The sequence below is a fragment of the Stegostoma tigrinum genome, chromosome 1, assembly GCF_030684315.1.
Source record: "Stegostoma tigrinum isolate sSteTig4 chromosome 1, sSteTig4.hap1, whole genome shotgun sequence".
NCBI classification, from domain to species: Eukaryota; Metazoa; Chordata; class Chondrichthyes; order Orectolobiformes; family Stegostomatidae; genus Stegostoma; species Stegostoma tigrinum.
Window position 1 is genome coordinate 166,000,950 of NC_081354.1, and position 27,663 is coordinate 166,028,612.

General features: G+C 42.3%; 1 protein-coding gene across 1 annotated transcript in view; it reads right to left on the reverse strand.

The window, feature by feature from the left end:
* Window positions 1-1,813: 1,813 nt before the first annotated feature.
* Window positions 1,814-27,663, reverse strand: part of maea (macrophage erythroblast attacher, E3 ubiquitin ligase) — a 157,457-nt gene continuing 131,607 nt past the window's right edge. The window contains exons 6-9 of the mRNA XM_048545241.2: window positions 21,377-21,485; window positions 14,086-14,219; window positions 5,396-5,591; window positions 1,814-2,147 (exon numbers count right to left, since the gene is read on the reverse strand). Coding sequence (XP_048401198.1) covers window positions 2,052-2,147; window positions 5,396-5,591; window positions 14,086-14,219; window positions 21,377-21,485 — 535 coding nt within the window. The 3' untranslated portion in view covers window positions 1,814-2,051. The remainder of the gene's footprint in view (window positions 2,148-5,395; window positions 5,592-14,085; window positions 14,220-21,376; window positions 21,486-27,663) is intronic.

The window sequence follows — 27,663 nt, forward strand, 5'->3', positions numbered from 1 at the left end:
GACCCAGCAGCATGAAGTGGATAAGTGCGAAATTATTACACTTGTGAAAAACAGAAAGACAGTTTTATTTAAATTAATAATGCATTGAGCAATGAGAACGTAGAAAGATATCTGGGCACCCTTGTACACCAGTCCGTGAAAGTAAACAGGCAGGTGCAGCAGCAGGAAGGTAAATGGTATGTAAGCTTTCATTGCAAGAGGATTTGAGATCAGAGGTAGGGGCGTCTTACTGCAGTTATGCAGGACTTTAGTCAGACCTTGGAGAGGCGTATATAGATTTGGTCTCCCTCCTTAAGACAAGGGTAGGACTGTCTGAAATGAACAAATTGATCGACTGGGCCAGTACTCATGAGAATTTTGGAGAATGAAAGGGGATCTAACTGAAACATATAAAATTCTAAGAGGGCTAGACAGACAAGATGCAGAAAGATGTTTCCCTTGATTGGGGAGTCTAGAACCAGGGGTCATTGAGTAAAGATATGGAGTAGGCCATATGGAGAGAAAATGGGAATACAGCATTGCGATAGAGGATGAGCCATTGCCATATCGATTGGTGTATAAAAACACAATGGGTCAAATGGCCTGCTTTCGTTCATAATTTCCATCTTTAAAGGTGGAAGTGAGGATGTTCACTGAGGATTGCAAAATGTTTTGATTCACCACTCCGCAGATAGAGGGCCAGTCCATGTCCAAACGCAGGAAAGCAGATCACCACCTTCAATGACAACTCATGGTGGCCAATAAAAATGTTTGCCCCCCCCCCCCCTACCCCACCACAAAGACCCACATTTCCTGAATAAATATTAAGTGCCTTCAGGATTGAATCATTTCAACCTGCAGCAACATCAAAGAGACACACTGATCTGGGATTGACACAAAAGAGATCAAGGATTATAAACATATTACAACTCAACTTTTTCATACCCAGATTTTCGAACTGCAGGTACAAGGAGGAAGGGAATGTACAACACAAAAATATGACAAGGAATGATATCATCATCTTAGGTCTACCACAAATTAGTGAGAATAATACTTAGCAAAGGGAATGGAAGAAGCTCTTTCAAAGAAGGAAAATTAATCCATTTACTTGATGACAGTAAGTGTTGTCATTTCAATTGAGACATTCTTACACTCATACTGGGGCAGGGATAAAAATAAAACACCAGGCCACTGCTTTTTTCCCCCGCCCTCACTAACTAATGGAAAATAAATGCATAAATAGCTCTTCTACCTCTAATCTCACACAAGATTTTTACATGTATTCAAAAACTATTTCGAAATACAAGCCAACATCTTCAGAAAGAAAGATAGTTGAAAAAAAAATCTCAAGTAGTAAACAGCTAACTTGAACAATGTGAGATGAAATAAAGAACAGTACCAAGTTTTATTTGATTATTTTTAATTAACAGTTGCTTCCAACTTGTCTGAAGCTATAATTTTTGGTCTACAATCTAACAGCACGTGCATGCATAAATAGTGCTAAAATGTAAGGTTCTTGGAATTTCCAACCTCTGGTGCTTGGAACGTTATCACAATTGCTCTAATATGGCAGGTTTTTGTTCTACAGCTGATCCGGTTAAACTGAAAAATATTAGTGCAAACTACTCTAAAACATTACGACCTGAAAACACTCAAAGTTGCAGTTGTGCAAGTTATGTAAGTTTTGAAGGCTTGAAATAAGGCAGCCGAACAACTTAATATCGTACCACGAAGCACAACACTAATGAGAGTTACTGAACTTAAACTTACGAATGAAGTACATTTGAAAACTGTCAAAAATCTTCAGATAATGTAAACCACTACAAAACCCATGTCAAAGCCTCATTTGTTTTATTTCACTTTCTCAGTACAAACTCTGGTTAAGTTCATCATAAGCTCCTTTTTGTCATCATACAATAGCAAGTGTATTTCTTGTTCCTTCTGGATCTTTGGTCGCAAGAGACACACAATCCCATCAATAAAAAGGTGCATTGCCACAGATAATCAGCAGCCCTCAATGGCCAAAAGGGTAAGCCCATGGTTCAGATTTTGGCCTTGCCCCTTCTACATTTTTACATGATGTACACTTTTTCAGCTTGGGAGAAGTTGTAGACTTCTTTGGTTCTTGGGCAGATGATTTTGTCATCTTGGCGAATGGAAAGTAGTGACTGAAAGGGAAGAAAAAAAAACACAATCAGTAAATCTTCAGCAGACTGATTACATAGAAGAAATCAGAGAGGAGAATTAACCACAATATCAGCTACAAATTCATTCTGGAAGAGACTTTTTTTAACCTCTGGATTATTCAAATGACAAGTTATGCTACTCATGAGTAGAAGGCACAAAAGTTTGTTATATCAAATACATCTTCATATCATGCTTAATGTTGTAATAATGTGGTTATATGCTTTAGCAGAGTTTGCTTTTCCTAGTAGTGAACCCAATTTAATTTTTATGCTTACAGTTAAGGACTTACTTTTGTTGCAAGTATGTAGGTTGCTAACATTTTTTCTGGTAATTCAAATTTACAACTTGACCATCTCTGTCCCAAGACAACTGCAAAATTTCCTCAGATCAGTGCTGTAAACGAAACCATAGTCAATTGCTGCATGAATTAATTTCCCTCCCTCAGATGCATGGATGTTTGCTGATGATTTAAGTTTACAGTGCCATTTGCACTCTAATACTGAAGGCCTGGGCAATATTGAGTTTGATAATTTTAGGGCCTAAACTCTCCCACTACCGCATAGCCTGCCATTACACACTACTTGTTATTGGTCACCAATATTCCCCATTAACAACTATTCACCATCCCAGCCTGATCGTTATTAACTCCTTTGTCTGTCAACTACTCTTCTCTCTCTTTTGGTTCTACCCCATTGTTTACTCCCTACCCCATCCCCTGCCCCTTTTATCTCCATTCAACTGACATTTTCCCAGCCATCAGTTCCGAGGAAGGGTCACCAGACTTGAAACGTTAACTGTTTTTTCTTTCACAGATGCTGCCAGACCTGCTGAGCTTTCCCAGCAACTTTGTCTTTGTTCCTGATTTACAGCATCTGCAGTTCTTTCGGTTTTATTCTGTCTTAAGCGGACAGATCATAACTCTTATTTGCACCACACGAGTGGTGTGCAATGACCATCTTCAATAAAAGAAAATCTAATCATCTCTCCATGATATTCAATGGCAGATCATCTCCAAATTCCACACTATAAACATCTTTAAAGTTATCAAATGTAAACAATGATCTATCAAGCTAGATTTCTTTAGGGGATCTGACATATCCAAGAGTACATTCAACTGGGATAATACTAAGCAGGGGTTCTTGTGCACAATTCGAAGTTAGCAAATTTAAGAAGAATTTGTTTCTTTTAAACCAACAGATACACAGAGGTTCTGAACAAGATAGAAGAGTGGGAAGGTAAAATTTATCGCATGGATTCAATTTTGCAAACTTCTTTGAATGTTGCAAGAGTTTTTGGGAACAGAAGACTTCAGTGGATTATTTGAAATCATTGAAGAAGGTTAAGTAGAGTTAGCAGACAAATTAGAAGTAGATATGAAAACAGGATCTCTAACACTTACAAGAAAGAAAACCTGAAATGGAAATGCCACAGCTAAAATTAGTTAAGCTGTATTAGAATTAGAAACAGAGACAAAAAAATTTGAAGTTAAAAGAAATATACGTAAAATTGGAAAGCAGAGAGAAAGAGAAAAAGAATCTGATGACAAATAGAAGTGGAAATGTTGATAAGTGTGAGGTCATCTATTTTGGTAGGAATAACAGCAAAATGGACTATGTTTAAATATTGTAAAAAATTGCAGCATGCTGCTGTGCAGAGGGACTTGGTATCCTTGTGCATGAAGTGCTCAAAGTAGGATTGCAGGTGCAGCAGGTAATTAAAAAGGCAAATGGAATTTTGTCCGTCATTGCTCAAGGGATAGAGTTTAAAAACAGGGAAGCTATGCTGCAGCTGTATAGGGTCCTGGTGAGGCCACACCTGGAGTACTGTGTGCAGTTTTGGTCTCCTTACTTGAGAATAGACATACTAGCACTGGAGGGGGTACAGAGGAGATTCACTCAGTTGATTCCAGAGTCGAGAGGGTTGGATTATAAGGACAGGCTGAGTAGGCTGGGATTATACCATTGGAATTCAAGAATATGGGGGAGCTTAAAGAAACATATAAAATTATGAAGGGGACAGATAAGGTGGAGGCAGGGAGGTTGTTTCCGCTAGCAGGTGAAACTAGGACTAGAGGGCATCGCCTCAAAATAAAGGGAAGCAGATGTAGGACTGAGGTCAGGAGGAGCTTCTTCACCCAAATCTGTGGAATTCCCTGCCCAGTGATGCAGTTGAAGCTACCTCGCTGAATGTTTTTAAGACAAGGTTAGATAAATTTTTAAACAGTAAAGGAATTAAGGGTTATGGTGAGTGGGTGGGTAAGTGGAGCTGAGTCTCAAAGATCAGCCATGACCTTATTAAATGGCAGGGCAGGCTCGAGGGGCCAGATGGCCTACTCCTGCTTCTAGTTCTTATGATTTTATGAAATGAAAGCGAATACATACAAAACAATGATGAAAGGAAAATGGAATTAATGAAAGCTTCAACTTTTGAGAGCGAGAAAGCCCAGGTTAAAAACAGAAATTGCTGGCAAAGCTCAGTGAATCTGGCATTATGTGGTGAGAAAGCCAAGTTAACATTGAGTCTGGTGACTTCATCAGAACTCTGCATTCTTCTCAGATACTGCCAAACCCAGAGTTTGACCAGCAATTGCTCTTTGTTTCAGATCTACAGCATCACAGTTCTGTGTCATTTGAGAGAAATCAGACATAATTTGCCAAGAGGAAAGCTTAAAAAAAGGAAGAATGAGTAGAGGATTATGCTGATTCTAGTTAGGGAGTTAGTTGAATTAAAGATTATTTTTAGTGTCTAAATATACTGGAGGATGGACTTGAAAGATACTTCATCTCATTTAAAAAATTTGGGCAGATGAGGTGACCAAAATATGTTTGGATCTTAACTTTACAGAGTGCTTTGACAGGTACAGCCACAAACGTGCCTGCAAGTTTGTCAGAAGATCAATGTGCATATTAAGAATCTGATAAAATGCAATACTCAATGAACAACAGTTTGGCCCTGAAGCTCTTCCAATAGAATCAGTCAAGGACAAAACTATAAGTCATTTGAAGAATTTGGGAGAAAAGGAACTGGTGTAGGATCAATGGCTTTAATCATCGAGAGTATAAACTTGGCGAAAGAATTCAGAAACAGCATTCCTGCAAACCTAAAATTTGAGATGAGTGTCAAGCAAAGTAGCACATGATATTGAGCCAGATTTCACTCTGGCATCTGACTAGTCCAGTTAACCATCAGCAGCTGACTAATACTAATCGAAAAAAATTTAGAAACCTACATTGTATCCATACACATAGCCATTAGGTAGCATCATCGGTGGATTATTCTCATTCATAACTTCGCCAGAGATTTTGCAGACCAGTCGAGAGTTGGCACAATGTGCCATAGGCAAAGGTTGTGCAAGTTTGTTCAGAGATTTGCTACAGACAGGGCAGTCTGGGTTTTTGGAGGTGCCATCTTCTTTATAACACTGTCTGTGAACCATGCTGTTCAGGCATGTAACATTGTGGAAAATCTGCACGTGCTGTACATTTGGCCAAATGCTGCTGCGTATTTCTTCCACACCACCCTCCCTTCACCTGACTTAACCTCCCCTCACTTCTCTAGTCATCACAAATTACTTCCCAGTTGAGGACAGTATAGCTGAAAGTTAGCTAATCAACCACAATATATAATTACACCACAGGCTAAGATTCCACAGGCAAGGAATGGGTGACCACCAGGCAGACTGAGAGGATAGGTAAGCAGTACAGTTGTTGTCTATGGCTTTTTCCCCAACAAAACAGATACACCACACTGGATACTTTTGAGGTGAAGTGCCTCTTGGGGAAAGCAGCTGCACAGGAGAGGAGAAGAGGAGGAAAATGTGTGGGAATTTAATAGTTACAGGCAACTCAGTTGTAAGTGGAATGACGCATTTCTGTGGCTGCAAAACAAGACTCCAGGAAGACATGCTGCCTCCCTTGGGCTAGGAACAAGGATTCTGGAGGGGGAGGCTGAACAGCCAGTGATCATGGTACACATTGGTACAGACAATGTAAATTTGATTAAAAAAGGGATGAGGCCCAAAAACAAAACAGAATATAGCGAGTTAAGAGTTAGCAGGAACTGCAGACTCTTGAGGCAGAGTCAGAGGCTGGAGGAACACAGCAGGTCAGGCAACATCAGAGGAGTAAGAAAGTCAACTCTTCGGGTCAGGACCCTCCTTCAGAACTGGCTCTGAAATTGATAGCGAGTTAGGAAGTAAATTGAAAAGTTGGACCTCAAAAAGGTAGTGATCTCAGGATTACTATCAGTGCCACATGCTGGTCAGAGTAGAAACTGCAGATTTATCAGATGAACATGTGGCTGAAGAGATGGTGGGAGGGGCAGGATTTCAGATTTGTGGGGCATTGGGACTAGTTCTGTGGAAGATGGGCCCTATACAACTGGGCAGGTAATGCTGACGGTCTGGAGGGAATTATTTGCTACAGTGGTTGGGAAGGCTTTAAACTAAAATGGCAGTGGGATAGGAACCTATGCAAGAAATCAGAAGAAGGGGAATAAAGAACAAGAACAAAAGACAGAAAATGGAATGAGAGAAGTGATCAGCAGAGACATCAAGGGCCAGAATCACAGTGAAAAATAATGATGATGGGAATGTGGCAAATAATGCTTAAAAAGACAAGGCTTTGTGCCTTAATCTGTGGACTATGCAATGAGAAAGGAATAACTAACAATCCAGACCCCTTTGAGGATGAACGACCATAATACAATAGAATTTCTCAAGATGCACAGTGATGTAGCTGCTTCTGAGAATAAGGTGCTGAAGCTGAAGAGGGAACTACAATGGTACAAGGCCCGAGTTGACTATGATAGGTTGGAGCATGTTATTTAAAGAGATAATGACAGAAAGGCAATGGCAAGCATTCAGAGGGCATGGCTGAGGTGCAGCAATAGTTCATTCCAATCTGGCACACAAGTAAAATAGGAAAGGTGGCCAAACAAAGATTTTCAAGGGAAATTAGAGATAGTATTAGATCCAAGGAAGAGGCATATAAATTGACCAGAGAAGTACAACAGACCCGAGGAGTGGAGCAATTTCGAATTCAACAGAAGAGGACAAAGGCAATGATTAAAGAGAAGAAAATAGAGTACAACTGTGAAATTTTCTAAAGATATGTGAACAGAAAGATTGGCGAAGTGAAATATATACCCCTCACAGTCAGAAACAGGCAAATTTACAATAGGGAACAAATAAATGGCTTACCAATTGAACACATACTTTGGTACGGTATTCACAAAGAACAGATAACATATCAGAATGTTAGGAAACAAGATCAAGTGAGATGGAGGAACTGAAGAAAATCAGTATTGCTAAAGAAATGGCATTACCAAAATTGATCAGAGTGAAGACCAATAAGGGCCTAGTAATTTATATCCCAGAGTACTTAAGGAAGAGGCTCGAGAAATATTGGATGTGTTTGTGGGTAATCTTCCAAGATTCTATAGACACTGGTAAGTAACTTATGTGATCATCTCTATTTAAAAGGGAGGCAGAAAGAAACTGGGAATTATATATCATTCAACCTGAAGTTGATCATCGGGAAATGCTAGAATTCATTATAAAGGATTTAGTAGCCAAGCGCTTGGAAAACTGTGTCCGGAACAGACAGATTCAGCACTGATTTACCAAAGTGAATACTGGAATTCCTTGAGCATGTAACTTGTGGTGTTGATGAGAGGAAACCGGTGGATGGGATTTATTTGAACTTTCAGATGGTTTTTGACAAGGTCCGACATGAGGTCAAGGTGTAAAATTAAAGCACTTTTTCCGAGGGTAATGTACTTTGATGGATAGAAAACGAGCTGACAGGAAACAAAGAGTAGGAGATTATAGACAAAGAGCATAAACGGGTCTTTTTCCAAATTGCACCCTGTAACGTTGGGCTATTGCAGGGACCAGTACAAGGACCCAAGCTATTCACCGTATAAACTAATGACCTAGGTGAAAGATCTAATTGTACTATCTCAAAATTTGCTGATGACACAAAGTTTGGTGGAAAGGTGTGCTGTGAGAATAATGAAGAGATGGATAAGTCAAATGAATGGACAAATTGTATACTGTAGGGGTTTTATAAAATGCATGATATGTGGAATGTGGAAACATGAGGTTAACCACTTAGGGAGCAGAAACAGGAAGGCAGAATATTATTTGAATGACTAAATTGAGAGGGGTAATGTGCAAAAAGACTTAAGTGACCTTGTACACCAGACGAAGGTAAACATGCAAGTACAGGTGGAAGTCAACAAGGGAAATGATATGTTGGTCTTTATAGTGAGCGTGGATACAAGAGCAGAAATTCCTTGCTGCTATTATATGGGGTCTTGGTGAGACTACGCCTGGAATGTTACATGCAGTTTTGGTCTCCTTATCAGAGGAGCAAAGTTCTTACTATACAGTGAGTGCAGCAAAGGTTTACCCGATGAGGAGCAGTTGAATTGCTTAAATCACTAGAGTTCGGTTGGGGAAGACATCTCAAACATGTAATATTCTATCAAGACTAAACAGGACAGATGCAAGAAGATGTTCACGATGTCAGGAGTCCAGTGCCAAGGGTCACTGTCTAATGACACGGGCAAACTATTCTGGACTGAAGTGAGGAGAAATTTCTTCACCCAGAGATTCTTAAGTTTGTGCAATTCATTACCATGTAAAATAGTTGAAGCCAAAACATTGTATGATTTGGAGGAGGAATTGGAAATATCACTTGGGGTTGAAGGGATCAAAGGAGACACCCAAATAATGTTCTGGGATCTGGGTTTGAATCCCACAATGGCAGATGGTGGAATTTGAATTCAATAAATATCTGGAATTAAAAATCCAATGATGACCAATGTATTGTTGATTGTCAGGAAAAACCCACCTGGTTCACTAACATCCTTTAAGGAAGGAATCTGCCATCCTTACCTGATCTGGCTTACATGTGACCCCAGACCTACAGCAATACGGCTGACTCTTAACTGCCCTCTGGGCACATAGGGATGGGCAATAAATGCCGCCTAGCCAGTGACGCCCTCATCCCGTGAATGCAGACATACATTTGGGGGAAAGCAAGAAAAGGCTACCTTTACCCACAGTCATGCCTTAGATTCTACTACAAATTCTGTGCCCGTAGCTCATCCCTTCTGAGACTGCTCCATTAATTAATTTATTGTTGCAGTCTGCCTGTTGGCCTGCGAATTTAATAATTATTTGTAGCTAAGAGGCTCTCCAGAACCCATTTTCATTTGTCAAAGATATATGTATTTTGTTAATTTGTAGCTGGCCCCAAAACTACAAGTAACAGTTTTAAAGCTTCACGGCAGGAGACCTTATTATAAGCCTCGATGCATGACCGATGTTTTAAGAGATACAAGTCAGCTAGCCACCCCTGTTTAAATTAGGGAAGAAAAACATTACAGCTCTATTGAATGGAATCAAGCATTATTTCTATACCATTAATTAACATAAGAGTTTTGTAAGTAATGGCACATGGGCATGATAGTCTTGAGGTTTATAAAATCATGAGGGGCATGAATAGGGTAAATAGCCAAGGTCTTTTTCCTAGGGCAGAGGAGTCCAAAACTAGAGAGGGCATAGGTTTAAGGTGAGAGGGAAAAGATTTAACAAGGGACCTAAGGGCAACCTTTTCACACAGAGGATGGCATGCATATGGAATGAGCTGCCAGATGTGTAGGAGGAGGCGGGTACAATTACGACATTTAAAAAGGTACCTGTATGATTCGATGAATACGAAGGTTTAAGAGGGGTATTTGCCAGATACTTGTAAATAGAGCGAGATAAGTTTAGGATACCTGGTCGAGTCAGACTGAAGTGTCTGTTTCTGTGCTGTATAACTCAATGACTCTAGTACTGGACAGATTAACCAGGAGTCTTCAATTCAAATTTTAATGGGTAAATTGTGAACTAATCAGATCTGGCCCTCACCACTACTCATTTTTTTTACGCCAGGCAGTTTTGTTGGTAAAGATTCCACTCCTGCCATTAAAACTTCTTCTGGACATATCTTCTGTTTCTTCACTTGTCCCTTTCCACCTGCTTCTGTCTGGCACTTATTGTCATTTAATTACTCCTCTTCAACTCCCTCACTTGATCTACTTCTGCAACTGTTTAAAAACTATTACCTCTAAAGGCCTTGCAGTTTAATGAAAAGGTCAGAGATATTAGCTGCTGCCTGACCTGCTTAGACTTTCAGCATTTTCTATTCGACTAAATCGTGATTTTCTAGCCACAAAAGTAATTGCCAGATTGTTATAAAAATCCAAGCGGTTATTGTTTGAAGTAATATGTAATTGGGACTTCCACTAATCCAATATTCATAGTAATCTTGCAATTTTAATTATCATTCTACAAGATGACACATAACTAAAGATATTATACGTTAGATGCTGAAAGGCAAGCTGAAATGTGTAAGGTCAGATACTGTCAAAAGCAATTAAACTACTTTTGTAACTCAGCACTTTCAGACATTGATGCTGAAACATGACTGAATCATTGCTTCGTGATAATAAAATGTGAGGCTGGATGAACACAGCAGGCCAAGCAGCATCTCAGGAGCACAAAAGCTGACGTTTCGGGCCTAGACCCTTCATCAGAGAGGGGGATGGGGGGGAGGGAACTGGAATAAATAGGGAGATAGGGGGAGGCGGACCGAAGATGGAGAGTAAAGAAGATAGGTGAAGAGAGTATAGGTGGGGAGGTAGGGAGGGGATAGGTCAATCCAGGGAAGACGGACAGGTCAAGGAGGTGGGATGAGGTTAGTAGGTAGATGGGGGTGCGGCTTGGGGTGGGAGGAACGGATGGGTGAGAGGAAGAACCGGTTAGGGAGGCAGAGACAGGTTGGACTGGTTTTGGGATGCAGTGGGTGGGGGGGGGGGGGGGGGGAAGAGCTGGGCTGGTTGTGTGGTGCAGTGGGGGGAGGGGACGAACTGGGCTGGTTTAGGGATGCAGTAGTGGAAGGGGAGATTTTGAAACTGGTGAAGTCCACATTGATACCATATGGCTGCAGGGTTCCCAGGCAGAATATATGAGTTGCTGTTCCTGCAACCTTCGGGTGGCATCATTGTGGCAGTGCAGGAGGCCCATGATGGACATGTCATCTAGAGAATGGGAGGGGGAGTGGAAATGGTTTGCGACTGGGAGGTGCAGTTGTTTATTGCGAACTGAGCGGAGGTGTTCTGCAAAGCGGTCCCCAAGCCTCTGCTTGGTTTCCCCAATGTAGAGGAAGCCGCACTGGGTACAGTGGATGCAGTATACCACATTGGCAGATGTGCAGGTGAACCTCTGCTTAATGTGGAATGTCATCTTGGGGCCTGGGATAGGGGTGAGGGAGGAGGTGTGGGGACAAGTGTAGCATTTCCTGCGGTTGCAGGGGAAGGTGCCGGGTGTGGTGGGGTTGGAGGGCAGTGTGGAGCGAACAAGGGAGTCATGGAGAGAGTGGTCTCTCCGAAAAGCAGACAGGGGTGGGGATGGAAAAATGTCTTGGGTGGTGGGGTCGGATTGTAAATGGCGGAAGTGTCGGAGGATGATGCGTTGTATCCGGAGGTTGGTAGGGTGGTGTGTGAGAACGAGGGGGATCCTCTTAGGGCGGTTGTGGCAGGGGCAGGGTGAGGGGGATGTGTTGCGGGAAATACGGGAGACGCGGTCAAGGGCGTTCTCGATCACTGTGGGGGGAAAGTTGCGGTCCTTGAAGAACTTGAACATCTGGGATGTGCGGGAGTGGAATGTCTTATCGTGGGAGCAGATGCGGCGGAGGCGGAGGAATTGGGAATAGGGGATGGAATTTTTGCAGGAGGGTGGGTGGGAGGAGGTGTATTCTAGGTAGCTGTGGGAGTCGGTGGGCTTGAAATGGACATCAGTTACAAGCTGGTTGCCTGAGATGGAGACAGAGGGCCAGGAAGGTGAGGGATGTGCTGGAGATGGCCCAGGTGAACTGAAGGTTGGGGTGGAAGGTGTTGGTGAAGTGGATGAACTGTTCGAGCTCCTCTGGGGAGCAAGAGGCGGCGCCGATACAGTCAATGTACCGGAGGAAGAGGTGGGGTTTGGGGCCTGTGTAGGTGTGGAAGAGGGACTGTTCCACGTAACCTACAAAGAGGCAGGCATAGCTGGGGCCCATGGCCACCCCCTTAGTCTGTAGGAAGTGGGAGGAGTCAAAAGAGAAGTTGTTGAGTGTGAGGACAAGTTCAGCTAGGCGAATGAGCGTGTCGGTGGAGGGGGACTGGTCGGGCCTGCGGGACAGGAAGAAGCGGAGGGCCTTGAGGCCATCTCCATGCGGAATGCAGGTGTACAGGGACTGGACATCCATGGTGAATATGAGGTGTTGGGGGCCAGGGAATTGGAAGTCCTGGAGGAGGTGGAGGGCGTGGGTGGTGTCACGGACGTAGGTGGGAAGTTCCTGGACCAAAGGGGAGAAAATGGAGTCCAGATAGGTGTTGATGAGTTCGGTGGGGCAGGAGCAGGCTGAGACGATGGGTCGACCAGGGCAGGCAGGTTTGTGGATTTTGGGAAGGAGATAGAAACGGGCCGTGTGGGGTTGGGGAACAATGAGGTTGGAGGCTGTGGGTGGGAGGTCCCCGGAGGTGATGAGGTCGTGAATGGTGTTGGAGATGATGGTTTGGTGCTCGGGTGTGGGGTCATGATCGAGGAGGCGGTAGGAGGTGGTGTCGGAGAGTTGGCGTCTGGCCTCGGCGATGTAGAGGTCAGTGCGCCATACTACCACTGCGCCACCCTTGTCTGCGGGTTTGATGGTGAGGTTGGGGTTGGAGCGGAGGGAGCGGAGGGCTGCCCGTTCTGCGGGGGAGAGGTTGGAGTGGGTGAGAGGGGTGGAGAGGTTGAGGCGGTTGATGTCTCGACGGCAGTTGGAGATGAAGAGGTCGAGGGAGGGTAGGAGGCCTGGGGGTGGTGTCCAGGAGGAGGACTTGTGTTGGAGAGACCACTCTCTCCGTGACTCCCTTGTTTGCTCCACACTGCCCTCCAACCCCACCACACCCGGCACCTTCCCCTGCAACCGCAGGAAATGCTACACTTGTCCCCGCGCCTCCTCCCTCACCCCTATCCCAGGCCCCAAGATGACATTCCACATTAAGCAGAGGTTCACCTGCACATCTGCCAATGTGGTATACTGCATCCACTGTAACCAGTGCGGCTTCCTCTACATTGGGGAAACCAAGCGGAGGCTTGGGGGCCGCTTTGCAGAACACCTCCGCTCAGTTCGCAACAAACAACTGCACCTCCCAGTCGCAAACCATTTCCACTCCCCCTCCCATTCTCTTGATGGCATGTCCATCATGGGCCTCCTGCACTGCCACAATGATGCCACCCGAAGGTTGCAGGAACAGCAACTCATATTCCGCCTGGGAACCCTGCAGCCATATGGTATCAATGTGGACTTCACCAGTTTCAAAATCTCCCCTTCCCCTACTGCATCCCTAAACCAGCCCAGTTCGTCCCCTGCCCCCACTGCACCACACAACCAGCCCAGCTCTTCCCCCCCCACCCACTGCATCCCAAAACCAGTCCAACCTGTCTCTGCCTCCCTAACCGGTTCTTCCTCTCACCCATCCCTTCCTCCCACCCCAAGCCGCACCCCCATCTACCTACTAACCTCATCCCACCTCCTTGACCTGTCCGTCTTCCCTGGACTGACCTATCCCCTCCCTACCTCCCCACCTATACTCTCCTCTCCACCTATCTTCTTTACTCTCCATCTTCGGTCCGCCTCCCCCTCTCTCCCTATTTATTCCAGTTCCCTCTCCCCATCCCCCTCTCTGATGAAGGGTCTCGGCCCGAAACGTCAGCTTTTGTGCTCCTGAGATGCTGCTTGGCCTGCTGTGTTCATCCAGCCTCACATTTTATTATCTTGGAATTCTCCAGCATCTGCAGTTCCCATTATCTCTGAATCATTGCTTCAGCCTGCGAAAGGATACGGTGTTTTTATAGCTGACAAGCCTGCTTGAAGTGTGATAGTGAAGACAGAACTATTTCCAAGTTGGTGAAGCCTGTAGTTATCATATCTGAACTGCTGAATTAGCATCTTCCATCGGGCTGGGTCCAAGAGATCCTGCAATGGAAACAGAAGGAATTGACACCAAAATTAAAATAAAATTTACTCCCAAGTACAGATTTAATGGTATCACAAACTGTAAGTAACAACTTTGATGTGCATTAAGTCCACAATGCAAAATGTTCACCACAGATCAGAAACAACAATGTTCAGCAAGCAACAGGGTCAAAGGGAAACAAATTGGGATATGCTGAGAACAGTTTTAGGAGTACTTTTTGGAAGTAAAGTTGGAAGGGGCAAAAGAGAAATAAAAACAGAAAATGCTGGAATTGCATAACATCTGTGCAGAGAGAAACAGAGTGAACTTGTATCACAAACTGGAAAAATTTGAGATGTAATAGGTTTTTGAAAGACGGGAATGTGGGGGAGAAAAGGTACAAAAGAGATAATACAGATGTCTGAAAGCAAAAATAAGAAAATCAAGACGAAAATCAAAAACAGCAAAGGAAGAAGAAACAAAATGGAGCAAGAGGTGATGCTCTGAAATTGCTAAATACACTAATCAGGTTCAGAATGCTGTAAAGCACCTTATTGAAAGATGTGCTGTTCACTGAGCTTACAATAACTTTAACCCGAACAGGTTTTGATTCATGAATCAAAATGGAGAATTAGGAAGTTAGGTCTCCAGAAGCTCAAGGTCACCCTTGAAGACTGAAAGTATTATGAAAACATGATCTTAAGTTATTGGGCCATTAAAGTCTGCTCTGTCATTCAATATGATCATGGTTGAATGGAAGTGTGGAATTCAGAATGCAGACCATTTAATCCCTATAACTTTCAACTGCCCTGCCTAACAAGAATCACCCTCTGCCTGAAAAAAATATCGAATTTCACTTCTACTACCTTAAGAGTGCTCTGAATTGACATAACCATTTGAGAGAGATAAAACACTTAGCTTGGTCCAAAAAAGGGTGACAATTTTAAAAGTGCCAGCTTGTAGACACAGGCCAAATTTAACAAATATCAGCAAAGTTGTCAATTTCTCGAGTTTCATGGGAGGGTTACCAACCCAGAGTTCCCTCATGTAATTTTCCACTGCTTTTCTCACTACATATGAGCCTCAATGGCACCACTCATTCTGTTTTGCACTTAACAAGGCATGTACTTGCCGCTGCTCACTACCTTTCTCCCACTTGTCCCAGCTTTCATGTCACTCAACCCATCGCTTTGTTTCTTTCCATAGTAGAAAGCCAAGATAGCTGTGTGGTGTGGCCAGCATTTGATCTATTACTCCACAAGGAGAAAATCCTTGCCCTAGAGAAAGTAAACTGTGTGACTGCTCATGTAGCAATGCCAAGACTGCCATGTCTCTATACTGCTCTCTCATTACCAGCACGGTGTATGTATTCTCAACCTGCCCAAACATCGGTCCTTATTTAACACTCACTCTCCCCGGTCTCCTACGAGCACGAGTAGTCTCTAGCACACTGTCTCTAGCATGAAGTGACCAGTCTTTATGGACATCAGTTCCTCCTCTACTCAAATAAGAAACAACCTATCCTTGAAGGAAGGTGAACTAGCAAGGCTGTCTCCTGCACACTCAACCAGGCTGAAACACTGACACTTCAGCTAGAATAACACTGGGAACACTTTCTGGTGAATGCATCATTGGTAAAAATGCCCCAGGTCACTAGCACTTGAGTACTGTCAGAAACCAAGCAACTGCTCAATTCAAGACAGTAAAAAAAAAACCATGATGTCAGCTATTAATAATTTCGTTCAAAATTACAAGCAAACATAGAATAAAACCAGCAGACAGGTTTTTCAGAGACACTCAGGAAAGTGACTTGAACAATGGAAGAGTTTGCCATTACCTCCTGCACGGGAATACTCAGCTGCCTTTGTGGACAGCACGGTGGTTGCCACCGAGACCTAGGTCCAGCACACACTGTCTGGATATGTGCACAGACTTGCTCAGCACCAAAAGACAGACAAATGAGGTGAAGAATAATCAACATACGTTGCATGTCACCTTCCCGTCAAGAGACGGAATGGTGCCAGCTCACATTTGAGGAACCTCAAGTCCTCAAACGATCTCCTCTCTGGACACTTTAAATGCATGAACCCTCCACCTCCACTGTGCCTGCAACCCTCAAGCATACAGGAGTTCAAACGGAGGAGGGTGAACCTACAACTAGCCCAAACTCTGGACACTCTAGCTCCAAAACTACAAGGCCAACAGTCTCTATTATAGGGGAGGCTCCCTAACAATAAAACACTACTGCACCTCTCTCAATTGCACAGCATTCCATGGAAAAAATATCTGAAGGGCTTCTGTATTTTCTCTATATCATGATGGCTCCTATTAAATTGGGAGGGTGCTACACATCTGATGGAAGCATCCAGAAGCACACGTTCCTCAGCTGTTCCTGTTAACACTAAGTAGAGTGGCCACAGCGACAACAGCTTTTGTGCCTGCGCTCAATAGCTATAGTTTCAAAGAAACGTAGTAAATTGGAGCAGGAGTAGATCATTCAGCCCTTCAAGCATGCCCCACTATGCAACATGATCATGGATCATCCAACTCAGCACCCTCTTATTGTTTTGTCCCCATACTCTGATGTCTTTAGCCCCAAGAACTATAGCTAGCTGAGTTAGTTAGCTGCTTTGCAAAGCAGTGACACCAACAATTCCAGCACTGGCAGAGGTTACCATGGAGGATTTTCTCTCAACTCACTTGAGATATGGTGTCACTCAGGTTAAACTACCACCAGTCATCTCTCTCTCTCGCTCATGAAGAAACATATCTGCTAAGACTATGGGACTTTATCTTTGATCGAACTCCTTGAAAACATGGAGTGTTTTGGCCTCAAATGCTTTCTGCGGTGGTGAAATCCACAGGTCCATCACTCTCTAGGTGAAGAAATTTCTGATCTCAGTCCTAAATGGCCTATTCCATATCCTTCAACCTTGGCTCCTGATTCTGGACTATCCACAGAGAGACATCTTTCCTGCATTTACCCTGATTAGTCTTGTTAGAATTTTACAAGTTTTGCTTACCCAATATGGGAAACATCAGAAAGAAAACAGCTCCTCAGTAATGTAAGCATTCTGCAGCACATACTGATGATATAGCATCCTCCAAGCAGTGGATATGAAGACCCTTGACAAGGATGACAGTGGAATGCCACTGTATGGACCCTGAACATCCCTTACTTGGTTCAGATCTGCTCTTCTCAAGCCTTTTGCCACTCATGCAGCAGCATATTGCATATGCAGTAGGAATAATGAAAAACTTTCCCATCATGTTACTAAAAGGCAGAATTGCAAATAGGATGATATGTGGACATTTCATAATTCAAAGTGTGAAGTGCAAAATACTATACCCCTAGTCTATGAAACTGTGTAAGATGAATGCAACTTTTGCACCAAAGGTCAATCTTTATGTCACATCTTCATAGCTGTTACTGCGATTAATCTGTAATGTTCAATTATTTGATCATGATTGCTGGAGGACATGTTTCTTCAACCCAGTTGGTCAATCCAAAATAACGTGTCTAACAGTTATCTTAATTGTATACTGAGAGTGTGTCCGATAAATGCCATTAACTGCCTTTTAAAAGGGCCTCACATCAGATAAAAAGATTGCCTTTTACCTCAGAAAAAAATTCACCTGCTGAGTGTGGTGGCAGCCATCATGCAGTTCAACAGTGAACTTGTTATTTGGATGAGGATACAAGATGTAACAGATAGCACTTCACCGAGAGTGTGTCACAGGTTCAAATTATCAATCCAGTCAACCCCCAAACATTTACATTCCTTTCTACAATCCTCTCCCTGTCAACTCCATCAGCTTTGATCTCCCACACGTTCCCACCCAATGTTTCAATTAAGTGCTTAACCACTTTATCCCAGAGCCTTAGGCACTGTTATGCCAAACACTGAAGCTAGGGTGCATGCTGGTGACTGTCGATGAGTGCACTCTCTCCCCACCATCTCTCATGTTAATATGTTGAATTGCAACACTTGATAATTACTATCTCCTTGACAGAACTCCTGACTATAGAACAGGCCCCTGATTTATCTCTGCACAGTCCCCCACTGACTTACGGCTGACCTCCAGATTGGATGTTGGCCGTAGTCCATTCCCCAAACTAGAGGCATGGGCATGTAACTCTAATTGGAAGTGGCCAAATGAAAAAAATCCAAGCCCCTGGACTAATATTAGACAACGTTCTTTGACTATACTGGTACCACCTAACTGTAGAAGGGACTGTTCACTTGACTGAGATCTACTCCCTTTGGATTTTGAGATCTAGTCATTTATTTGAAGCATATGTAGTCTATTTACCATTAAAGCTGCAAGTATATGCTATAGGTGCACCATACATGTAGCAGGTTATCAAACACTAACATGTCCATCCCCTTAACGATAATCAGGGCTAGCTGACTGGTTTTGTGTCTGTGTTAAACGGCAAGGAAAAGCAGAAGTACTGAGAGAGTAGGTTTTGAATGAAGCAGCACAGTGGAAAAAAGGTAAGTTAAGGCAAGGCAGAGATATTGTGTGCAACTGATTTGGAGCACACAGATGTGAAGACAGCAAGCTGAGAAGTTCCTGCGATGCACCTGCTGCAGTCCAAGAGCTGGATTCTTGTCCTGACAAAGAGCACAAAATCACCTGGCAACAATGCAAGGTCTTGGTACATTCCAAAGAACTGTACTGTAGTAGTTAACTGTGTTCTCAGTGGGTCAGAGAGATGTCACAATGTACTGATGTTGGTGCAGTTCAGATACAAACTGTGCCCCGACATATTGGGGATCTCAGCCAAGATGGAGTACCAGGGGAGCACAAGGTGAGTTGGAGTTGCTCAGATTTCAGGTTGGAAATTCTCGCTGTCTAATTTCTCCATGTGGAGAACAGTCAATTGCATATAAATGAGGCATGCGCAGGTAAATGAGATGCCAATACATTTGAATATGTCCCTCAACACTCACTAGCAAGATTCTTGTCTTATTGGTCAAATTTTCAGTGCAAAATGGACATTTTTTATGTCAAGAATTTCATTTTTCAGATCTTACAATATCTTCACAAATGATTTGCCAGTGAATAGAAACGGTCTTTTCCCTAGGGTGGGGGAGTTCAAACTAGAGGACATATATTAAAGGTGGGGGGAGAAAGATTTAAAAAGGACATTGGGGCAACATTTTATTTTAAGATGGAGGTTCATGTGAAAAATGGACTGCCAGAGAAAGTGGTGAGTGCAGGTACAGTAATAACATTGAAAAGACATTTGGAATTTTTTTCCTTAATTGATTCATGTGATGACAGCGTTGCTGGCCAGGCCAGCATTTATTGTCCAACCCCAATTGCCCAAAGAGCAGTTACAAGTCAACCACATTGCTGTGGGTCTGGAGTCACATGTAGGTCAGACCAGGTAAAGCTGGCAGTTCCCTTCCCTAAAAGAGCATTAGTGAACAAATAAGTAAATAAATAGAAGAGGTTTGGTGGGATATGGGCCAAATGCAGGCAAGTGGGACTAATTTAATTCAGCAACATGGCTGGAATGGACTAGTTGGACTGACGGGTTTGTTTCCATTCTGCATGACTTCGTCAGTCATTACCCAGAACTCCACCCACAGTATTTATATGGCTAGTCCAGTTGTAACCACAGGATGTTGAAAATGATGATTCCAACAATGGTAATGCCATTGAATGTCAAGATGCTATGGTCAGATTTTCCAGTTATAAATGGTTATGCACATTCACCATCGGTGAGCACAGAATGGAGCAAGACTTCAGAGCTTAACTCTGACCACCTTGTTGTGGGATTGCATAGCCACATCTATAACCAAGCTGCTTTCATGATTTAGTTTGCCAGCGGCCCTGTGTTAAAGCTTCACCAACTTCACACATCATTTTTAAGTACACCTCATGCTACTCCTGTCATGCCCAACTGGACTCTTCATTGAGCCAGAGTTGATTCCCTGGCTTGATAGTAACGGTAGATTGGGGGGTATATGCCATGAGTTTTCAGAGTGAGGTTCAGCACAGTTCTGCTGCTGATAGGCCACAGTGCTTCATGGATGCCCAGTTTTGAGTTGTTAGATTTTAAGTCTACTTAATTTAGCATGGTGCCCACATAACATGACAGATCATAGTCTCAGTGTAAAGAGAGGTCTTCTCCTCTACAAGGACTGCAGTGATCACTCTTACTGAATGTCATGGAAGGATGCCTCTACAACAAATCAATTAGTGAAGACTAGGTCACGTATACTTTTCCCTTCTCTTGAAACCCTCACCATTTGCTGTAGACCTAGTCGAGGGGACAAGGGGAATGAAGGTGCTAGTCACTTTGATAGACTGAAAAATCTCAGGTTCCGCTTCTTGGGCAGAAGTAGGCTAAGAGATATAATAGGTGTTTATAAAATCAAACAGGGCTTAGATGCAGAAAGTGATGAGAAATGGTTTCTAATGGATGATGGTCAAGAGATAGTTTTAAGGTAATTTTCAAAAGAAAAAACGCGTCACAACAGAAAACTTGTAATCTGAATTAGTTATTTGTAACTTTAAACACAACCTTGATTATTTTCTCTCCTCAGATGCTGACAGGCTAATGAATATTTTCAGCATCTTTGCTTTGATTTCATGTATCCACATCTGCAGCACTTTGCTATTATATGAGAAGAAACTTATTTTACATGTAACGATTTAGTGTGCACTGTCTGTTGGTACAGTGTTTGTAAATACAAGTCTTCAAAGAGGAGTTTGACGAAACATGTAAAAGGAAATATTCCTGGGATATGCACAAAGACTTCAGAATGCAAATTACTTGATTGGTCTTCGTAACAGCCAGCTCAGACTCAATGGATCAAATGGCTCTTTCTTGGCTGTTCTCTTTATATGATACTATAGAGCTCACAGTTATTGGGTGTTCCCTCTCAGGTTTATTTAAGCTCTAATGTTAAAGGTACGTTCCACCACAATGAATATTCCAAATGAGGATCAGGGCAGATGCAGACTTTGAGCAGTTTGTCATGGATTACAAATCTGATGAATATGAATTTTTGTCAACACCAATAATTTTAAAGGTATTATGCACAATTCTGACAAGCTATCATTTTGAAACAATATTTCAGGATTGATGATCTGTAATCTATGACATATGTTTTACATGAACACTATAAAAGGTGAATTAATAAATAAACTGCCTTACCTTATAAGGTGAAATATGAGTGTCAGAGGGAAAAGCCAGCATACCCATTACTTGCCGCACCTCATCCAGCTGTCCTCCCTCAGCTTGACTGAAATGTCTCCGTGCATGTCTGAATAGAAAACAGCAGCTGGAGCAGTCAAAAATTTCAACAAAAGCAATTTATTCCATTCTACTCAATGCTAAACTATTGATTTTAATATAAAATGACAAAGTTAAGAAAATGTTGCTATCAATTTCAGTCAAGGAGAAGAAGCTTGGTTTGGGTGTCTGAGCAATTATTTTCTGTTCTGAAAGTAGTGAATTATGCCCAAGCTGATTCTGATTGCCTCAAAAGCAAGCAACCTACCACTTAGAGAACTGTGGATGCAAACTCACAGCTTAAAACATTGTAATCTTTTGCATATCAGGATAAAAATATCAAATAACAAGCTTATTAAAATTTTCAGTCTGTTGAAGAAATTGCTCAATTATGTACTAACCTAAAACCAAATTACATTTATTTAAACAAAGAACTTTGGGCTGATGAAAAATTGCACTGTTAAAGATTAAATTGTTAAGTGGTAAAGTATCAAGTCATTCCTGTAATTACAATACTCTTTCATAAAATTCATGTTAAAACTAGGCATTGCAGAAGATCTGTAAATTCAAAGTTTATCTTTGTAATATCATAAAACAAGAATATAATTCTTGTTAAATCCCAAATCTATAGATGTTTACCCAGTTATTTCTGTTTTTTTTATTCATTCATGGAATGTGGAAATTGCTGGCTCAGCCAGCATTTATTGTCTATCCCTAACTGCACTTCAGAAGACAAAGATTTTGATTTATTATTATTCCATATATATTATGAAAAGTATTGTTTTGCTTGCAAACCAGACAAATTATACTTCACCTAGGTACATGAGGGTAGTAGAAAAGAATGAAGAATAGTGTGTGACACGTAGAGAGGGTGCAGAGAATGATCAACTCTAACATATGAGATGTTTGTTCCTGAATCTGTTGGTATGAGCTTTCAATGTTTTTTAAAATCTTCTGTTAGATGGAAGAGTGTATAACTGGGAGGTGGGGGGGTCATCCTTGGGTTATTCAGAGTGCTGTTAGAAAAGGAGTTACAGGATCTCAATGCAGCAACATTAAAAGAACATTACAATTAAAGACATGGTTTCAAGTCAGGATCTTGCGCAGTTTGAGAAGAACTTGGTGGTGGTGCTGCTCTTGTGCATCTGATGCTCTTATCTATTAAGGCGGTATGGGTTTGGAAGCTGCTGTCGAAGAACCCTTTGTGAATTGCTGTTAGGTCACAAGATGATGAAATGTGTAAAACAGTAATAAAATGTGCCTCAATTTAGTCACACCATCAGGAGAAAGGAAGCAGCTTAAAAAGGGAAGGGAATGACAAGTTTTACTCTGCCTAAAGTAGATTAAAATCTGACTTGCCCAGAGGCTAATGATTTAACATCAAGCACACTATATTAGAAAAATAGTATCAGAGAAAGTAAAGGGTAACATGACAAAGGTGAAATCTTCCAAATGTAATGTGAAACAGCAGCTTGATATGTTGCAGAAGTCATCTAGCAGGGCAATTGAATCCAATAGTAAAGTGCTTTGCTCAAATCAAGCAACTAATGCAATAAAGTGCAACTTTCCACTGCACTACAAAATAAAAGGAGAACCCAAAAACATCAAGAACACTCCTGTGGTCACAAAAGCACATTGGACATACAAGAAAAAAATTACAGCTTAAAACTATATCTTGTACAATGGAATTAGAGTAATTAAACCATAAACAAGGAAAGGAGGGCCATTAAGCACATCCATGCAAGTCAACTCGGAATTGAGACAAGTCCAAGGAAGAGAGGAGATGTATTCCCTCACTGAGCATTAACAAAGAAATCAAGGACCACATCAGCTCATGCAGCACTTAGAATATATACCACACAGAACAAACTAAAGAGCTGCTAAAGGCACGTGACAAGACCTCTTGTCTCACAACAAAATTATCTGGACACCATAGATGACTATTCTGACCACTAAAAGGGAGAACAGCTGACTTAATTGACTGCTGGTGAGATAGTAAATAATGCACAATTTTGACAAGCAACAATGACCCTTTATGTACCAGTTAAAAAGTTCAGCCATTTCAGAAGGATTGGGATACAAATGATCATACCTGCTTTTCACCTTCTCCCTAGTCACATGGAAAGGCCAGGGCAACAGTGAAAATTGCCAAAGGAAACAAAGAAATTGAACAATCCAGCATAAACATACAAGGCAATCTGAGTGGAGAAGCAAACTGACTAAAGAACTGAAAACCTGCCTGGTCTAAAAACAATGTCACACTGCGCCCAAAAACTCCTCAAATATCATGAGACCACTGACATAAAAGTAAAAGAGTTAGTGTTTCAACCCGTCATAAGAACCAGGAGCAGGAGTAGTGGCCCTTTGCGCCTGCTCTGCCATTTAATAAGATCTTGGCTAATGTTCTTGTGACCTCAGCTCCACTTACCCACCCTTTCACCATAACCCTTAATTCCTTTACTGTTCAAAAATTTATCCATCTTAGCTTTAAAAACATCCAATAGGGAAGCCTCAACTACTTCATTGGGCAGGGAATTCACAACCATTTGGGTGAAGTTCCTCCTCAACTCAGTCCGAAATCCACTCCCCCCAGATGTGAGGCTATGCCCTCTTGCTCCAGTTTGACCTGCCTGTGGAAATATCCTGTGATAATGGGAACTGCAGATGCTGGAGAATCCAAGATAATAAAATGTGAGGCTGGATGAACACAGCAGGCCCAGCAGCATCTCAGGAGCACAAAAGCTGACGTTTCGGGCCTAGACCCTTCATCAGAGGTGATGAAGGGTCTAGGCCCGAAACGTCAGCTTTTGTGCTCCTGAGATGCTGCTTGGCCTGCTGTGTTCATCCAGCTTCACACTTTATTATCTTGGATTCTCCAGCATCTGCAGTTCCCATTATCACTGCAAAATAACCTTACTGCTTTTTAAAATTCCATATGTCTAGCAAGGAAACAATTCCATTTACTTTCTTCATTACCTGCTGTGCGTGCAAACCAACCTTGAGATTCATGCACTAAAGACATCCAGGGCCCTCTGCATAGCAGCATACTACATTTTTTTAAACCATTCAAATGATAGTCCTTTTCACTTTTATTCCTATCAAAATGGTTGACTTCATGTTTATCAATATTGCGCTCCCTCTGCCAGACCTTTGCCCACTCACTGAAACTTTCAGAGTCCTCTGCATGCTTTGCTCTACCACTCTCATCTTAATGTCATCTACAAACTTTGACACAGTACGTGGTCCCCAACTCCAAATCATTTGTACAAATTGCAAACAACTGTGGTCCCAACACTAACCACCAACCAGAAAAGCACTTTTATCCCCACTCTTTGCTTCCTGTTAGTTAACCAAACCCCTATCCATGTTAATACATTGTATGTAACGCCTTGCACCTTGATCTTATGCAGCAGCCTTTTGTGTGGCACCATGTCAAATGCCTTTTGGAAACCTAAATACACATCTACTGGGTACCTGTTGTCCCCTGTGCTCATAACGTCTTCATAGAATTCCAGTAAATTAGTTAAATATGATCAGCCCTTCATGAACACATGCTGCATTTGCACAATGGAACAATTTCTTGGTAGATATCATGCTATTTCGTCCTTGATGATAGATCAAGCATTTTTGTTACAGCAGAATTTAAACTGACCGGCCTACATTTCCCCATTTTTTGTTTATCTCCTTTTCTGTGAAGTGGCATCAGATTTGCCATTTTCCAGTCTTCTGGAGCACTCTCATTGAGTCCAGCAAATTTTGGAAAATTACCACAAGCACATTTGCTGTTTCTTCTGCCATCTCTTTTAGTACTCTGGGATGCATTCCTTCAGGACCAGAAGACTTGTCTACCTTTATCTCCATGAGCTCGCCCAATGCTGCCTCTTTAACAATGATGATCGTTTCTAGTTCCTCATCTACCTTTGTATCCTTGTCATCAGTAACTGGCATGTCATTCAAGTCTTCCACCATGAAGACGGAGACAAAGTACCTGCTTAATCCCTCAGTTATTTCCTCCTTTCCCAATATTAAATTCCCCTTCTCATCCTCTAAAGGACGAACGTTTACCATTGCGATAGTAGGGACTGCCGATGCTGGAGAATCTGAGATAACAAGATATAGAACTGGATGAACACAGCAGGCCAGGGAGCAGAGGAGCAGGAAAGCTGATTTTACCAGAAACCTGAAATTTCTGAAGAAGGGTCCAGACCCAAAATGTCAGTTTTCCTGCTCCTCCGATGCTGCCTGGCCTGTTGTGTTCATCCAGCTCCACGCCTTGTTATCTCAACATTCACCTTAGCCACTCTTTTCCGTTTTATATATTTGTAGAAACTTTTGCTGCCTTTATATTTTGAGCTAGTTTACTCTCAAAATTTATCAATATGCTTTATAGCTTTTCTTGTAGCTTTTTGTTGACCTTTAAAGTTTTCCCAATCTTAGTTCCCCATAGATCTTTGTCACTTCATATGCCTTATCTTTCAATCTGATAGCCTCCCTATTTCCTTAGGCATCCATGGCTGATTACCTCTTTTTCTACAGTCCTGCCTTTATCTCAACGAGATCAAGGCTGATCCAATAATCCTCAACTTCACTTACCTGTTTTTTCACTATAACCCTCGATTCCCTTATTGATCAAAAAATCAGCCTCTCGCAGCTTTGAATACACTTAATGGCTCAATCTCAACAGCTCTGTTGTAAAAAAAATCCACAGATTTACGATCCTAAGAAGAATTTTCTCACTTATGACTTAAATGTGCAACTGCTTATTGAGTTTTCTTTCATTCACTTATGGGATGTGGGCGTCACTACCTAGGCCAGCATTTATCACTCATCCTTAATTGCTCAGAAGGCAGATCAGAGTCAACCACATTGCTGTGGGTCTGGAGTCACATGTAAGCCAGACCTGGTATGGAATGCAGATTTCTTTCGCGAAAGAATAGAAGTGAACCGACGCATTTTTCCTGATAATTGGCAATGGATTTGTGGTCAGCATTAATAAGCATCTGGAAATGACAGTCTGAAATCAAATTCCATCATCTGCCTTGGCAGGATTTGAACCCAGGTCCCCAGAACATTACCTCAGTCTCTGGTTTAAAAATCTACTGAGAAGACACTAGGCCATTGATTATCCTCACCTGAGATACGCTTGTTGGTCCTAGACACTCTCACAAGGGAGAATAACCTTTCTGTATCTATTCCATTAAGTCCCCCAAGAATCGTATATGCTTCAATGAAGCCACCTCTCATTCTTCTATATTGCAACACTTACATGTCCAACCTACTCAACCTCTCCTCGTAAGACAGTCTCTCACTACCTGGCATCAGCCTGCGAACCTTCTTTGGCCTGCCTCCAATGTCTATCTTTCTTTAGATAAGGAGCCAAAAGCTATTCACAGTATTCCAGTTGTGGTCTGACAAGTGGTTTGTTCAGTTTTAGCAACACTTCGATAATTTTATACTCTGTTCCCTTCGCATTTTATTTGCCTATCCTTTTAGCCAATGAATTTGGATGCCACTTTTTTGTGATTCATCAATGAGGATTCTCAAATCCCTCTGTTTTGTGGCTTTCTGTAGATTCTCTATTTGAATAATATTCAGCTCCTCCATTGTCCCCACCAAACAAAGCCTCACATTCGTCCACATTATATTCTATTTGTCTAGGTTGTGCCCATTTGCCTAACCAGTTGAGATCCTTCTGCAGAATCTGTGCTCTCCTCAACATACTTTTGTGTCACCTGTAAACTGAACTATAGCCCATTGACTTCTCAGACATGTATCAGTGGATGCTGTAAATAATTGTGGCCCCAACTGTAATCCCTGCCCTCTTATTCTAAAAGGCTTGTTTTCTATTAGAACAAAAAGCAAAATGTTACAGCACAGGAACAGGCCCTTCAGCCCTCCAAGTCTGCACTGATCCAGATCCTCTATCTAAACCTGTCACCTATTTTCCAAGGATCCATATCACTCTGCTCCCTGCCCATTCATGTATCTGTCTAGATATATCTTAAATGACGCTACTGTACCCGACTCTACCACCTCTGCTGGCAACGCATTCCAGGCACCCACCACCCCCTGCGTAAAGAACTCTCCACACGTATCTCGCTTAAACTTTTCCTCCCTCACCTTGAAATTGTGACCCCTAGTAATCGATTCCCCCAATCTTGGGGGAAAAAGCTTCTTGCTATCCAACCTATGCCTCATGATTTTGCAGA